At 53.9% G+C, this 15,230-nt stretch overlaps 1 protein-coding gene across 2 annotated transcripts in view; it reads left to right on the top strand.

Annotated features, from left to right (window-relative positions):
- Positions 1-15,230, top strand: part of EPHB1 (EPH receptor B1) — an 84,305-nt gene that overhangs the window by 51,062 nt on the left and 18,013 nt on the right. For both annotated transcript variants that reach the window (XM_052803792.1, XM_052803793.1), the window contains exons 4-9: positions 2,514-2,669; positions 5,763-6,098; positions 9,240-9,421; positions 10,604-10,766; positions 12,897-13,005; positions 13,223-13,287. In XM_052803792.1, coding sequence (XP_052659752.1) covers positions 2,514-2,669; positions 5,763-6,098; positions 9,240-9,421; positions 10,604-10,766; positions 12,897-13,005; positions 13,223-13,287 — 1,011 coding nt within the window. The remainder of the gene's footprint in view (positions 1-2,513; positions 2,670-5,762; positions 6,099-9,239; positions 9,422-10,603; positions 10,767-12,896; positions 13,006-13,222; positions 13,288-15,230) is intronic.

Genomic DNA, 15,230 nt, shown 5'->3' with positions numbered 1-15,230 from the left:
GGTTTTGGCTTCATCTTCAGCGTGAGGTTCATGGTTCAGCTCCCTCAGAAAGAGGGGAGATGCATGCAACAGTGAGAGCAGAGGGCTGCTCCTTTGGGAGGAAGGAGAAGGCATCAGCCTCCCCTGAAACTGCAGGAGACTTTAGACAAGCACAGTGTAATTACAGGAGAGAAAAGCTAATTGGTAATAATAACAATTAAGACCCACGTGCCTGCAGATTACAGGAATTTGCGGATAAGCAAAGCGATGAAAGAAACCTGAGGACACTGGGTTGCAGAGTGTACTTTGTTCAGGTATTTTGACAAAGCATCACTTGGATTAATTGTAATTAAAAATTCACAACCCCCTTCAACCGACCCACCAATGTGCCCCTATGCTTTAAACCGAGGCGTGTTCATAGTGCTGTGACCCTCTTGTCTTCCTTCCTCCCTCTCCCGTCCCCTTCCATCAAAATACAGGTGGCTGTTCCCTGGTACCACTCCCCTCTCCTTCCTGCTCCTCCAAAAAGCCCAGCCCGTTTCAGGCACTTTTCTCAACACGTCCTCCAGCTCTAGAGCCCACAAGTCACCCGTTGCACATCTCATGGATACTAAAGCTTGCTGGTGGGAGCACAATGCTGCTGAGACATTGCGGGGAGGTGCTGGTGGGAAGGGAGAGGTGAAGAAATGGAGATCCACCTCGAAGTCTGGTGTCCACATGTGGTCGTGTCTTCTGCCTTGTGTGTCTGGTGTAACTGCATGCTTCCTCGTGCTGTTACAGGGCATAGGGCTGTGTGCATGGCTCAGGAAAGGGTCTGCATCCGGCTGCCTTCTGCTCTGGCATCCTGAAGTTTCCCCTCAAGCCCTCATATGCCCACCCAGTGTCCTGCAGTGCATGGTGACCCTGTGTGTCTAGCTGCCTATCTGCATGAGGTGGTGGGTTATGGCCCTAAGTGTTTCCCTAAGAGGCCATATGTGTGGGATGGCTGTGGTAGGATGTGGAGGACTTGGGCAGTTCTCCTGTGGTGGGGAGGAGGAAGGGCAGTGTGAGATGGTGGCTGGTCCCTCTGGGATGTCACGTCCCCACTCAGCTGTTAGTGCTGTTGGCAAGAGACAGTTCATTGCAGCCAGTTGTGTGCCTCAGGCGGGGGAAAAAATCCCCTGAATAATAAAATTGTAAAATATTGTTTTGATTTATCCTTTTTTATCATCTTTTAATAGCTGGAAAGACTGTGTGAGCAAGAGGCCTTCATGAGTTTTGAATGACAGGTTAAAGGGCTCCAATAAAGATTAGATGGTCCACTATCTCCCAAGGAAATTGCATCAAAGTGGTTACTCCTGCTTGCTCCTATTAATTTCCTCTTCATGGCTGCTAGGAGATGCCTCATATCCTGATGCAGCAGACAGGGGCTAAGAGGCACTTTCCATTATCTCAATCATCACCGTGTTTATGAGACACTTAGGGTGTTTCTCTGCAGAGCCATGCCTTGGAGGTGAACAGCATCGCAGGGGCAGAGCTGGGAGCCAAACGGAGGCGGGACCACTGTATGTGCGAGGCCATGAACTATCTCCCCCCGGCTGGGTGGTGGACCTGGATGAAGGTCTGGTCCCTCGAGTACACGTGCCAAAATACAGATATTACCTTCTGCAGCCTTAAGTTTTGTAGGGGTCACCCAAGGGTTTTGTTTGATGTCAAGGATGGATGAGCGTATGTTCATCAGCGCCTAGTTGGTGAGGACTGGTGGGGTGGCGCAGGGACAAGGGACCCCATCTTTGTCACTCCATCTTTACCGTCTAACCGCAGAGCAGCGAGATGGTTGATTAATGAAACCTCCCCCCATCACTGATTAAAGCCTCACTGTAACTAGAGCATCTTCTCGCTTATGAATTAGTTACCATTTCCTGCTTGAATGAACTCAGAGGCTGAAGGCTGGAAAGGTTATTAGCCCCAGCCCCAGCCTGCAGGGGATTAATGGGATGGACCTGTAAGACACTGTTATGGGTGTCACATCAACTTTTTAATTAAGTATTCAAATTTTGCATGGAAAAAGAGATGCAAGACCTGAGCCATGGCATTGGGGTGGTGGAAAGGGGCTTTTCGGGTCAGCAGAAGGGGAACGCTGTCCTGCCCCTGCATGTTCGTGTCCCCATCCCCATGGGAGCTGCTGGGGAAGGGGCTCCTGCAGCCCCCAGCCGTCCCCCTGCCTGGGTATGAGCAGTGGGCAGCGAAGGAGCTACTGCAGCCCCCTTGCTCTGCTTGGCTAATTATTGTACCATTGCTGTGTGATTTCAGTGCTTTCCTGGTGGCTCCAGAAATAACTAATGGCCAGCATGGAAAATTATGGCCATCGTAGCTTCATAGGAAGGTGCTACCCCCGTTTAGCTCTGATGCAGATGTGCAGCTTTTCTGTGACTTCTTTCTTTTATTTCTTTCTTTTCTTTTTCTTTCTGCCCTGTTTCAAGGACAGGACCTGCTTTTGCCTCCTCCCTGGGATGGTTCGGCACCCAGCCACTTTCCTCTCCTTTCTCTTGCAGCCTGCCCAGCAGGGACGTTCAAGGCCAGCCAGGGTGCGGGGGTCTGCGCACCATGCCCCTCCAACAGCCGCTCCACCGCTGAGGCCTCGCCAATCTGCACGTGCCGCAATGGCTACTACCGGGCAGATTTCGACCCACCGGCAGCTGCCTGCACCAGTGAGTAACAACAGATCAGGGCTGGCAGGGGGGGCTGCAGGGTCTCACTCCTCTCTGCTGCTGGGGCAGCGGCAGGGATAAAGTTTCAACCCACAAAGGTTTTCATCTTATTTTCTCCCTCCCGTCCGGCTGTGGAAGGGAGCAAGAGAGTGGCTGGGTGGGCGTCTGGCAGCCAGCCGAAGTCAACCCACCACAAAGGTTCAGCTTTGCGGAGGGCTGGGGATACCCATCCCTCTTCACATGACATGGCACTGCCTCATGTGCTCCTCCCGCTGACAACGAATCCCTTCACTGCTACACCAGCATAAGCAGATGATGTCGCATCACCCTTTGCTCTGTTTTCCTGGGACACCGCCATGGCACGCACCAAACAATGAGCGATGGGGTGGCCCCACAACCTGCCTCTTTGGCAGTCTTTTGCATTTATACTTCACCCTGGCAGTGGTGGTGATGGCAGGGAGATAGTCCTCAGGATAAATTAGAATTTAAAGTTATCTGTTGTTGCTGTCTTGTTCATAGTCTTGCAGATGGAGTATTTTTTTATAGGGAGAAAGGGTGCGCTAAGCATTGGTATTCAGCACGGCGTTGTGTGTGATGCATCACTGCTCGGCTGTCTGCTTGAGCCGCCTGGGATGGCAGCAGTGGCCTCAAGCCTGTCTTTTGGTGAGAAAAGAGCCCAGGAGAGAAGAGCGAGCTGCTGTGCTCTTCAGCCTGCTGGGAACATGAGTCTCAGACTCATCTGCCCCCCCCCCCCCCCCCCCCCCCCCCCCCCCCCCCAGATATGCTCCAGGCCCTTGAATCAGCCCATCAGGGAGCTTTAGCATGAGGATGCTCCTGACCCTTGGTGCTGGGGAGTGCCTTGTTGGAAATGAGAAAAGGATTTGCATGTTTTGCTGGATCACTTGAGCTGTCAGACCGAAGGTAGTCAGCAGGTAGCACAACCACAGATAATCTATATATCTTTATTATGTCTCTTTACGTAGCTGATTTACAGTATTGCTGCGCTATAGGAATACAGTATAAAAAAGTCTATTTGCTGATTTTTATTTCTTCTCGTCAATGCTTAATTTTACAATGCTCTAATTTGAGGTGCCAGCTGTTTGCTGACAAAGTTTCTCTATGTCAGAGGGGTAAATATTATCGTGGAGCTGCAGGTGCTGCCCTGGACCAGAGCCCTTCCTGATGGCGATGCCTGCAAGGTGTGGTTCCTGCCCTGTACCCCTAGCAGAGGAGGGAAGGGGCTGCAATTAAAGGGGGAGGAATTTGGGGGGACAGTGGTTTGCTGCTGGGCCGGGGAAGAAAGATGGTTTTCTCCCTTTTTCTTGAAAAAAAGCTTGAAAAGATGCTGTCTGCTTAAGGTGTGAAGAGGGGGATTGGGATTAAGGTTCCTGAGACAGGTTGCAGCTTTCTGGGGGTAACTTGCTATTTACTGATCCTTGTCCCCAGCCTTTGTGAGTACTCCAGTCTGGCTCCCCCCAGGGAATTGGTGTCCTTACACCTGCTCCTGCCCCTGATGTGTCCCCTACCCATCCCCCCATAAACCTCCTTTGACATCTCCTCTGTGTGCTACTGGAATTTTGGGGAAGCCTCAAGTCCACGCAAGCGCTTTCCAGCAAGGACGCTGCACTGACAACTGCTCCCCAATATGCATGTTTACTCTGCTAAAGGGGAAAAGAATTAAAGGGAAGGGAATTTTTTTATTTTAATTTTTTTTTTTTTTTAAGGCTGTCATTTCTCTAGGCATTTTAACAGAAGTTTCACCCGCAGTATCCGTGGCAATGGCTCAGAGAGGCTCCCACGGTGCCTGCCTGGGCGCGATTAAGAGAGCGGGGGGAGATGGCAGCGCAGGCAGGGACCTAGGCAGGGATGGCCACCCACAGCCCCCCTGGGCTGGCTGGCAGCAGTGGCTGGAGCAGGGTGTCAGCCAGAGGTCCTCCATGCAGAACAACCTCTCCATCCCACCAGCCATGTCACCCCTGTGCAGATGAAGCCACCTCTGCCCATCCCATCCTCAGCCACTAATGGGGCTAATTTATCTGCAGCCGCTAACGATGTTCCCCAGCACACATGTGGAGGGCTCCCCTGGGATGGTTTTCCCCAAGACGAAGCGTGCTTCGCTCTCTTAACCTTTTCTCGCAGGTCAAGTCCTCCATCATTTTTATTACTCCCCACATCATGGCAAAGTCCTTTTTCTTCCTCGGAAGTGCAGCACCGAGCCCAGCCAGCACAAGTAATTAATCACTTTCCTTATTTATTGTAACCCAGCAGCTGGATTTTTTGGTTTTGGCTGCGGAGCCATTCCAGCTAAGCTAACCCTAAATCCTTCCCCAGACCTGGGCAGACATATGTTTGTGCCTTGATGATGCTGTCCCACCTGGATTCCTCCTGAATCGCTCCCTATGGACTCCAGCCCCGTTCTGGCAGCGCTTGCAATCGGAGCTGTGTTCAATTCCCGTCCTCCGAAGCATTTGCGATGGCTCCCAGTGGATTTGATCAATGCAATTTTGATCTCTCGTCCAACATCCAAGCTGCTTACAAACCAGTGAGCAGTGCCGGCTCTCCTCCATGCTGTTAAATACCCAGGCTCCGAACGTGAGATATTGAACTGTTAATAACCACTTCCCATTTTGGACTCTCTTTTCACCCACTGCTCCTCTGTTTCTTGGCGGTGCTGGCTAAGTGGCATTTCTCTCGATGTGATAATCTGTTTGAGGTACTTCTCCACGCAAGCACTGGAGCTATCTTGGCATCTCCTGATCATTAAAGTGGATCCGTCTTGGCAGATAGATCTGCGTGCACTCTGCATGAGGGTTTTTTTGGAGTCTAAGTGAGTTTGTGGCATGGGAGTCATCATCCTCAACTGTGAAACCCCTCTGTGTGGGTGGTCGGAGATGGGGACCGGCATTGCTGATAGGGAAAGCCTGACCCTGAATTAGGCAAAGCCATGGAGACCAAATCCCTCCCAAGACAGGAGGTGATGGGTAGACCAACAGACAGAGTTGTGGTGTGTCCTTCTCCGTGCTGGAGCCCCCAGTAGAGCTGAGCGTGATGTTTTGGGCAAGGACCCATCTCAAGTGCTCTCCTTTCCTGCAGGCGTCCCTTCCGGACCCCGCAATGTCATCTCCATTGTCAATGAGACGTCCATCATCCTGGAGTGGCACCCGCCGCGAGAGACGGGGGGTCGGGATGATGTCACCTACAACATCGTCTGCAAGAAGTGCCAGTCAGACCGACGCGCCTGCTCCCGCTGTGATGACAATGTGGACTTTGTCCCCAGGCAGCTGGGGCTGACAGAGACCCGGGTCTTCATCAGCAACCTGTGGGCGCACACGCCCTACACCTTTGAAATCCAGGCTGTCAATGGGGTTTCCAACAAGAGCCCCTTCCCACCACAGCATGTCTCCGTCAACATCACCACCAACCAAGCCGGTGAGTTCTGAGACGATGCAGCGCCGGGGTTTTTTAGCCGTACCCTACCAGTTGCAAGCTGTGTGTGGAAGGAAGCTCCACGTCCGAAAGAAAAAGCTCCCAGGGTGTAAGTGGTGTGTGATGGCTGTGGTAAACCTGCACCCAGCCCTGGGTGGGCTAGGGGGAAGGCGGCAAGCGGGGAGAAAGGCCAGGAAAAGAGAGAGGGAGAGGAATGGTGGAGGTGGAGGATGTGCCTACACCCTGGGCAAATGAGAGCTGGGTTGTGGGAGGGAAGGGGATGAGGACCAATACCTGCTTTTTATCCCCCTCTAGATTGCTTGGGGATGAAATGGCATTGCTATTTCCCCCCTTCTCCCAGGTGGGAGCAGGGACATGGGGTGAATCCAGCCTTGAAATGCAGCCTGGCTGCATTACAGCATGGAGGGAGCAGCATCCCAGGGCTGAGTTCAGGCTCCGTCTCCTCTGGCACATCCCTCTCCCATCATTTTCCTCTTGTCCCCTTTTCCAGGCTCCCCTGCCCCTTTCCCTCCCTGTTCCCGATCAGGCATCAGGAACTGAACAAGCAGCTCTGGGCCAAGCCAGGATGCCGGCCGAGTGGGTGTGCAGATGGCAAGGGGGTACCTGGTCCTGGGCTGCAATGAAGAGCACAGGGAGCAGAGGGGATGGAAACCGATCTGCTTTGGGCAGAGAAAGGGGATGGTAATTTCTGCTTTGTGCCGAGTGTGTAATGCAGGCAGCCTTCGCCAGCCCGCTCCCTTGGGAGAGCACGACAGAGAAACCTGTTGTAAATATTTTAGTCTCCTGGCTCCAGGGAATACAAATGTATGCTTGTGCCTGGCTGGCATTGCTGTCTCTTGAACCATGTGCAATCAAACTTGCCTCTTGTTTCCAGGCCTTTTTTTTTTGGGGGGGGGGGGGGGGGGGATTTTGGGGTGTTTCTTTGCTCATCTCCCACTCTGGGGCTGCCTGCGAGCTGGGAACAGCCAGGGCACCCACGGCCATCTGTCCGTACCCCAGTGCTCCCTGTTTGTCTTGCAAAGGCTGAATATTAACATGGAAGTGCTTCCAGTGCCATAGTATGGGCTGCAGGGTAACCTGATGGAAACACATCAGGTGTGTCAAGGGCAGGATTGGTGCTGTCCCTCTAAAATCCCTTTGGTTTTGCAGTGGGTTTTTCCACCCGCTTCCCCCACACAGGGCCGGATCTGGGCTGCTTGGTGCATCTCACCCCACGGGCTGCTCCCAGCCCCATCCGCCTGCATGCCGCTATCTGCGCTAACGGGGCGGGGAACGCAGCAATTAACAAAACAGCAATCAAGCTAAGTGTTTAATTTCAGCCCACAAGCATCTTCTCGGAGCGGATGTGGAGAGATTAAAAAAAAATACAAGATTAAATACGCCAGGTAAACAAAGGCGGTGCCAAACTATCGACATCTCCCAGTGCGGCCGCATGGAGCGGGGCTCCTGCTGCCCCAAGATTGCCTCTGCAGCACGATCCCGTGCCCCAAGCTGGTTGTGCCAAGCTCAGCTCTGCCCCAGACCCATGCGGGGGAGGCATCTTCCCTGCCCAGCGCTGCCTGCACTCTGGGCATGGCGAGGAGGAGGAGGAGGGCAGAGAAGGCTGGATAGGGAGCTGACCCTGCGAGCAGGTCATGCCAGTGCCACTTTGGGTGCGGAGAGACTGGGGTACCTTTCGTGGAGGCTTTTAGTAGCATTAAGTGCAGGATCAGGGCCATATTGGCTGGCTCTGGCCCTTTCAAGTACAACTTGGAGGGCAAAAAGCCTTTGGAAAAGTGACTCCTGGCTAATCTAGAGGCTCGGTGTCCTTGATGGTGGAAGGGCAGTGTTGCTGCTGCTGGAGATGCTTGGCTCCAGTGATGCTCAGCTCCAGGATGCTCAGCTCCACGGATACTTTACTCTGGGGGTGCTCAACTCCAGGGGTGCTCAGCTCTGGGGATGCTTGGCTCCAGGGATGCTCAGCTCCCTGGCAGGCACAGAGCAGCCCTGGGTTTGCTCCAGTGCATGCGGAGAGCAGGGCAGGGAGCAGCAGCAGTGAGGACAATGTGCCTGGCAGCTATTTTAGGAAACCTGCTCACTTAGCTTGTCTGGTGCATGAACTGAAATACTATGGGGCGCTTTGTAGAGCAACGTGGTGCGTTACATAGTTGGCGGGACTGATTAGAAGCGCATGGCACAGAGGGAAGAGGGTCGGACGAACCACGCTGGGCTTGCCCCCGATGCCAACTGCATGCTTGGCCAGGGCCAAGCATCTTGCTTTCTCCAGGGGTGCTGCAACAAGATGCCCGAGACCCCTGTGGTTTGCTGCCTGGGAGGTCTTGGGGGCTGCAGGGCTGGAGGTGCTGCCTTTTGAGCACCCTTGCGCTATGGCCCCAGGGCAGGCAAAGAGCTGAAGGAGGGTTTGAGACTATTCTGCAAGTGTTTGGGCTTTGGAAATAAAACTCCTGGGAGAAGCATGTTTGGGCACTGAGGATAAGCATCCCCTGAGAGCCCCTAAGAGTGGACCCAGCAGCTCCTCTGGGACAGAGCTGAGCCAAAGCTGTGCTACAGGCTCCAGGACCCTGGGGTCCCCTTGCTGGCCTGGGGTGTCCCTGCCCTGGTTTCCTGTCATCGTCCTCAGGGTGGGCAGATTTTTGCTCCTACATCCTATTACTGACAGCAGATGGGGTCGCAGCCATGGCACAGGCTCCCGCAGTGCTGGGTCCTGGCTCCCCCAGAGAAGCTGTTACAGCAAAAGATGGCAAGCAGAGCTGGAGACCATCATCGAGCCTTGGTTTGTCCCTGCTGGGGAGAGCTTTGCTGTCTTTGCCCTGCCAAGGGAGACATCCTTGGAGCAAGCAATCCCAGGGAGAAGGAACACTGAGGATTTCTAAGCCCCTAATTAAAAAGTGTAATTGGTTTAAATACTAGAATTCCCTCGCCAGCTTGCTGCTCTGTCTCCATGTAAGCTGCTGAGATGCTGCTCTTCCCACTGCTAATGCGGGAGCTTGTCCCATGGGGCGAACCACTGCAGGCTTGGGAGATTCAGGATGCTCCACATGCCCAGGAGGTTTTCCCCCTCCCTAGGGCCGTCGATCCTACTGCTTTCCATTGATTTTCCCTCCCTCCCTGCTTCCTCGGCAGCACCCTCCACTGTCCCCATCATGCATCAGGTGAGTGCCACGATGAGGAGCATCACACTCTCCTGGCCTCAGCCCGAGCAGCCCAATGGCATCATCCTGGACTATGAGATCCGCTACTACGAGAAGGTCAGCCGTATCTGCACGCCTGATGTCAGCAGCACCGTGGGCTCCAGGCTGGCAGCGGTAATCTTGGGTCAAAACCTTGCGACGGAGGGTGGGATGGGGGCATGTGAAGCTTCGTACAGCACTGCCAGGAGGCTGCTCAGGTCCTGAGCTTGCTGGGAGAGGGGGAACATCAACAAGCTTTGAGTCAGGCTCTTTGTTGGGAAGGTCCGGGTGGTGGGACAGGCCGTGGCACGGGTGCCTCGTCGCCTGCGCTGGCTCTGGAGGGTGGGAGCAATGTGCAGCCAGGGGAAGGGGAGTGACGTTGTGGCTACAAATTCTAATTCCTCCCCTGTGGCAGCATTTTCTCCAACACATCAGTGCCCGTTGCTGCCTTGGCTCTGGTATCTGCTAGGGTAAGCAGGGACCCGGAGCATGGGCACAACGTCAGGAGGAAAGGACGGGGACGGTGAGGACCAGCGAAGGTTATCAGGGTTGTCCGTCTCCCACGTTACTGTCTCCTGCTGGGTCCTTTGACTGGCAGCCATCCTTCCCCACAGGGGACACGCTCTCGACCCTTGCGGTGAACCGTGCCGAGCCCAAGCTGTTCCATCCCTCCTGCATCTTGCCAGCTTTAATGAATTCCTCTAATGTGAAAAATTAGATGATCTAACCAGCAGGCCCTTTACAGTAAATCACTGCGGAGTGTTGCAAAAAATGAGATTTGAGATGCATGAGGTTTCCACCAAGGTTTGGCAGAAGAACTCCTGCCAGCAGAGCAGGGACCATAGGGGCTGGGGCTTTCAGTAGAGGCAAGTTGCCATTGAACCTGCTTGAATGGGGTCTCATAGGGCATGTTATGGTGTTTTCATTTGCTGCACATGAATGTTTTTGCTCTGGATGCTCTTACTGTTTCCCCCTGCTGCTCCATGCTCTTTGCTACGGTGGGACCAGGGGGGCTGCCTGGGAGGCACATGCTGTGGGGACCTTCCCAGCTCCTTGGAGGCCAGACAGAGCTCATGGGTCCTCTTCCTGTGGGATCTTCCATGTCAGGGGTTGAGGGCAACCAGGAGTGTCCGAGCCACCTTGCCCAGGCTCCGGCACTTGTCCTCCTGGAGTAGAACCAGGGCCACCGCTTTATCCCCCTGCAGATAAACCTCATCCCTGCCATCAATGGGGATGGGTGGGCTGCAGGGCAGATCATCCCCCTTGCTGTCCCCTGTGCCCGTGCCTGCTGACCGTCTCTCTTGACTGTGCCTGCAGGACCACAACGAGTACAACTCCTCCATGGCCCGCAGCCAGACCAACACGGCCAGGATCGAGGGGCTGCGACCCGGCATGGTGTATGTGGTACAGGTGCGAGCCCGCACCGTGGCCGGCTACGGCAAGTACAGCGGGAAAATGTGCTTCCAGACGCTGACGGATGGTGAGTTCAGGATGGGGAGGCAGGGAGGCGAAGGGGGTGGTGACAGCTTCGAGTGACAGCTTCAGGCTCTAATTGGATTAAACGAATATATCTCCACAAACCTTTCTCCCAGCGGGCAGTGTGGCAAAAGCCAGGTGATTTACAGCAGTGTCTTATTAATCGCCAGCTGGAGGAGTAATCTGCTTTAAATCTCTTAGCTCTGTTTTCTCCCCTGCTATTTAAGCTGTGGTTTTGTCTTTCCTGCCTCTGACCGTGGTGGTAGAGCCCCCCTGCCATCGGCTGTGAGTCCTGCACGGCAGGGTGGGGAAGAGTGGGGGGTTGTGGATCCCTGGAGGAAGAACTTCTGGGATGCTCTCCAGGGATGTTCTCCTGGGATGCTCAGAGCTGCATCTGAGCTATCAGGGCAAAGCAGGAAGGGTCAGACTCATCACTGAAAGCTGATTTCCCACCCTGAGGTGGTGTGTCAAAGGGGCCAGCTCATGACCTTCACGGCTTCTTCTGGCCTCCTTGACAGAGTTGTGCTGTCGTTCTTCTGGCCCCAGCCTTTCCCTGCACTCACAAACACTAGATCCCTTTAGAGAATAACTCATGGGAGGGTTTTTCATTAATCCCAGTTTTGGGACAAATCCAGAAGTCGGTGAATGAAGCAAGGCTCCTTTTGTGGCCCTCCTACCCCTTCAGACTCTGGGGGAGCTGAAGTCCCTGCAAGGACCCCCTTCCTTGCCTCTGCCAGCACGATTTCTGCTCCGGTTAGGTGACACCCATGGGTCCCAACCCCACTGGCTGCCTTTCCTAAAACTTCCCTTCTCTCCTAAATCTGGGCCTCCCTGTGCTTGCGCTCATGTTGAATACCAGCCAGGGCAGGAAGAGGAAAACCATGCAGGGTGACCAAGGGAAGGAAATGGTAATAAACCTCCCCAATGCCTCGAATATTCAGAATTAGAGAAGTGAGAAGAAAAATCCTGCCTCAAATAAGCAATTAATTGAAATTTAATAAGAATGGATAGTGTAGATTATTAAATAATAATTGATTGTTAGATGAGAATTTCTCAGGATTTAAGCGGCGTGCAAGAGATAAATCTAGTTGCGAGTAATTAACAGCAGAGTAGAAAAATAGAGATAAAAGTGTGCTAAATGCTTTCTTTTTGAGTGAATTTTATTTTAACCCTTGCTTGTGGCTGCTGGCCCAGCCTGGCAGACCTTACTGGTGACAGTTGGAGAGGGGGGTGTTTCTGGGGGGCTGCAGAAGCCCCCAGGAGTGTCGGGTCTCCTGGATACTGCCCACTGCGGGTACCCACACTGCTAATGGGGCAGGGCAGGAGAAGGGGAAAATGGGGGAAGACACATGGACATTGCAAGTGGCTTTCTTGGGATTCCTCAGGCATGTCCAGTCCTCCCTGTGCCACCTCGGCTTTCACCCCAGCCTGCTGCTGAAGGATGCAGGGGGTGGCCAAGGGGACGCAAGGGGGTTTGAGGGATGCTCAGTGTGGAAGGGGTGCTGTCGTTGCTGTGGCTCTGCAAAAGGAGTTGGCTGATGCCACCTGTGGAGATTTAAAAACCTACAAGCAGACCTGCAGCGAAGGTGCTCGGGTTCTGGGTGCCTCTCTCAAGGTTAACTGTTGCATGGTGGACTCTCTGGTATCTAATATTGGTGAACTCCTGATGCAGCCTTCCCCAGCTGGTTTGGTTATTAATAGGGTCTCTTCTCTCCTTCCTTTCCTGGAGTGTGTAGGAACTTTGTATCTGTGATACCGTGTGTTAAATTTGGTCAAAACAACCAACAGGTTTTAATTTATTGAAGGAAGAGAAACCCCAGAGACATGGACAAAGCCACCTTTTAAACCTCATCTCTTTGGGAAACTAGGCCCACACACTGTTGGTTTGACTTGATTCCTAGGATCTTCTCTTCTATTATTTTTAACCCAAAACACGTGAGCCGAGCATGACAATCATTTCTTGTGCAACGCAGCACTGGCTCATCACCTGCCTGGATCCCCCTCGTCCCACCACCTTTGCATGCGAGCAGCACTCACGGAGTCAGAGAGGGTATTAGGGGACCCCTTCCCAGGAGGCTGCTCTTACTCCATGAGCGTGCAAGGGAGAATTCACCCCATCCTTCTTCTCTTGCAGATGACTACAAGTCGGAGCTGAGAGAGCAGCTGCCTTTGATCGCGGGGTCCGCAGCGGCTGGGGTGGTCTTCATCGTCTCGCTGGTGGCCATTTCTATTGTCTGCAGCAGGTGGGTCCCTGTGGGATGCTGTGTCCCTGGAAGGTGGAGGTGGTGAGACATAGGTGTGAGAGATTTGGGTTAGGAGGGGAGGGATCGGGGACCCCCATAGCTGGAGAGAGCGCCGAGCTGCCACCGCTTGCCAAGTGTTGCTGGCAGGGGAGTGGTTCGGGGCCATCACCAGCCACTGGTTCCTCAGGCCTGGCTGTTTTCTCCCCTCTTCTCCCAGGAAGCGCACCTACAGCAAGGAGGCAGTGTACAGCGATAAATTACAGCACTACAGCACCGGGCGAGGTGAGCGGGGAAAAGCGGGCAGGGAAAATACTCCTAAACCTGCACCCAGTGTGTGCCCCACTCCTCCACCTTCAGCTGTGCATGGTGGGGGGATGAAAGCCCCATGGGGCAGATGGAGAGGACTGTAGGGTGGGAGTAGAGATGTCCACAGCTGAGTATCAGTGTCTGTGGGGGTTTTGCAGTGCTGCAGCATTGTGGGTGGGAAAAGAGGAGCAACAGGCAGGATTTGAGGGATGGGGATGGATTTAGGGGAACGGGGCAGGGGGGATATAGTGGGACAGGGGATGAGGAGAGGATGCTGTGAAGACTCCCAAAGGAGGAAGGAAAGGAGAGAGACAGTGTGTGGAGGGGGGATGAGCTCCTGATCTCCTGCCACAGGCTCTGCCCTGGCCAGGATCAGTGCTGGGCTGCTCTTACTGCTAAAGGGACTCTGGATTTTGGGAGTGTGGCCCATGGCCGGGGAGTGGGGGCTGGTGGCTGGCATTGCTGCTGTCCTGGCCATGTGGCTGATGCTTGCCCTGCACCCTGCTCTGGGAAGGATGTGTGGCCAGTGACTGGGAAGGTTTAACTGGCTTTGGGCTGATGATCCTCTTGGCAAACGACTAGGAGAGCCTGAGGTTGAAGGGCCTTTTCCTAAGACACCTTTGCAGTTGGTGGAGCTGCACACCAGAATAAATTTGAGGTGTCTGTTGTGTATAACGTGTGCTCTGGTGCTCCTCCAGCTCCCAGTAAAGCACCCAACAGGCTATTGGGATTGCTGGAAATAGTAAAGCAGCAAAGCAGCAGCTCCAGGGGGTGAGGAGTTGCCACCCAGTGCCCGTGGGCTCCGTACCCCATCCCTGCGGGACGTAAATCCCATTTACACTCTCGTAGAGATGCTTCCCAGGTGCATTTTGCTGCCTTGTCAAAGAAACCATCCCTGGGTCCTGAGCACCTGCTTGGGGAAAAGGAATGGCAGCAGGATGTAGGGCTGGGTGAAGGATGGCCGAGGAAGAGGGGAACAGGATGGGCGAGTGGAGAGGACAGATGGAGATGGAGCGATCAGCCTGGCAGAGAAAATGGGAGGGCTGACAGCGAAAGAAAGGGTTTGGAGGCAGCCGGGAGAGCCCAGCCAAGCCGACAACAGCACACTAAATCTCTTTTGACCTTCTCAGCTTCATATCGAACCCTCCCAATGTGATGGCAGAGCTGTGGGGGGCTGTAAACCTCCCAGCAAACGAGAAACTGTTTTCCAAACACTACTGGGTGATACTTAAATACGATGGACTTGTGCTTTTCCTCCCTCTTTTCTTTGTGTTTCTGTACTGTGGATAGTGGGGGAAGATGTATTTGATGCCTGATGGCTAAACTTGTGTTGGGCTGCAGGTAGGCTTTTTTTTCCTATTTTCTCCCTGTTTTGAAACAATCCCCACCCCATGTGCAGCCCTAGCTCGCCCCAAGCACCCCAAAACCCAGGGTGCTCAAACCAGGTAGGAAAGCAGTGAAGCGGGTGTCTGTGTTTAGTTTTAAAGCTGGGCGATGCGAGGATCAGTGTCCGAAAGCCAGGGGTGCCAGGGCTCCTGGACGTGCAGCAAAACCCTTTCAAGGTTAGCGAGCCTCCAGGCACTTGGTTATTGCAGATGCTGGAGCAAAACAGGTGGCAAATTTGTGGTGAGCAACTAATGGAGTAACGAGTGCATCCGCTGGAACAAATCACCTGTGTGTTTAGCGGCACGACAATTTCAGCCTCCCTGGCGGGGCTCTGCTGTCCCTCCCAGGAGCCACCCAGGGATTGCTGGCTGCCTGCTGCTGGCAAGGACTGCCCAGGGTGGGTTTTGGGGTGTGATGGGGTCTCTCAGGTTGTAATTTCTCATGCTTTATCTCTGCTGCTGCTTTGCCAGGAGCTTTGAGATAGCAGAAACAGAGAAAGCGTCCTGTTGAAGCAGCGGCAATTCAGCAGGCAA

Source organism: Harpia harpyja, chromosome 12, assembly GCF_026419915.1.
Source record: "Harpia harpyja isolate bHarHar1 chromosome 12, bHarHar1 primary haplotype, whole genome shotgun sequence".
NCBI classification, from domain to species: Eukaryota; Metazoa; Chordata; class Aves; order Accipitriformes; family Accipitridae; genus Harpia; species Harpia harpyja.
The sequence above is the reverse complement of the archived record's forward strand: the minus strand, read 5'-3'. Positions and strand labels throughout refer to the sequence as shown.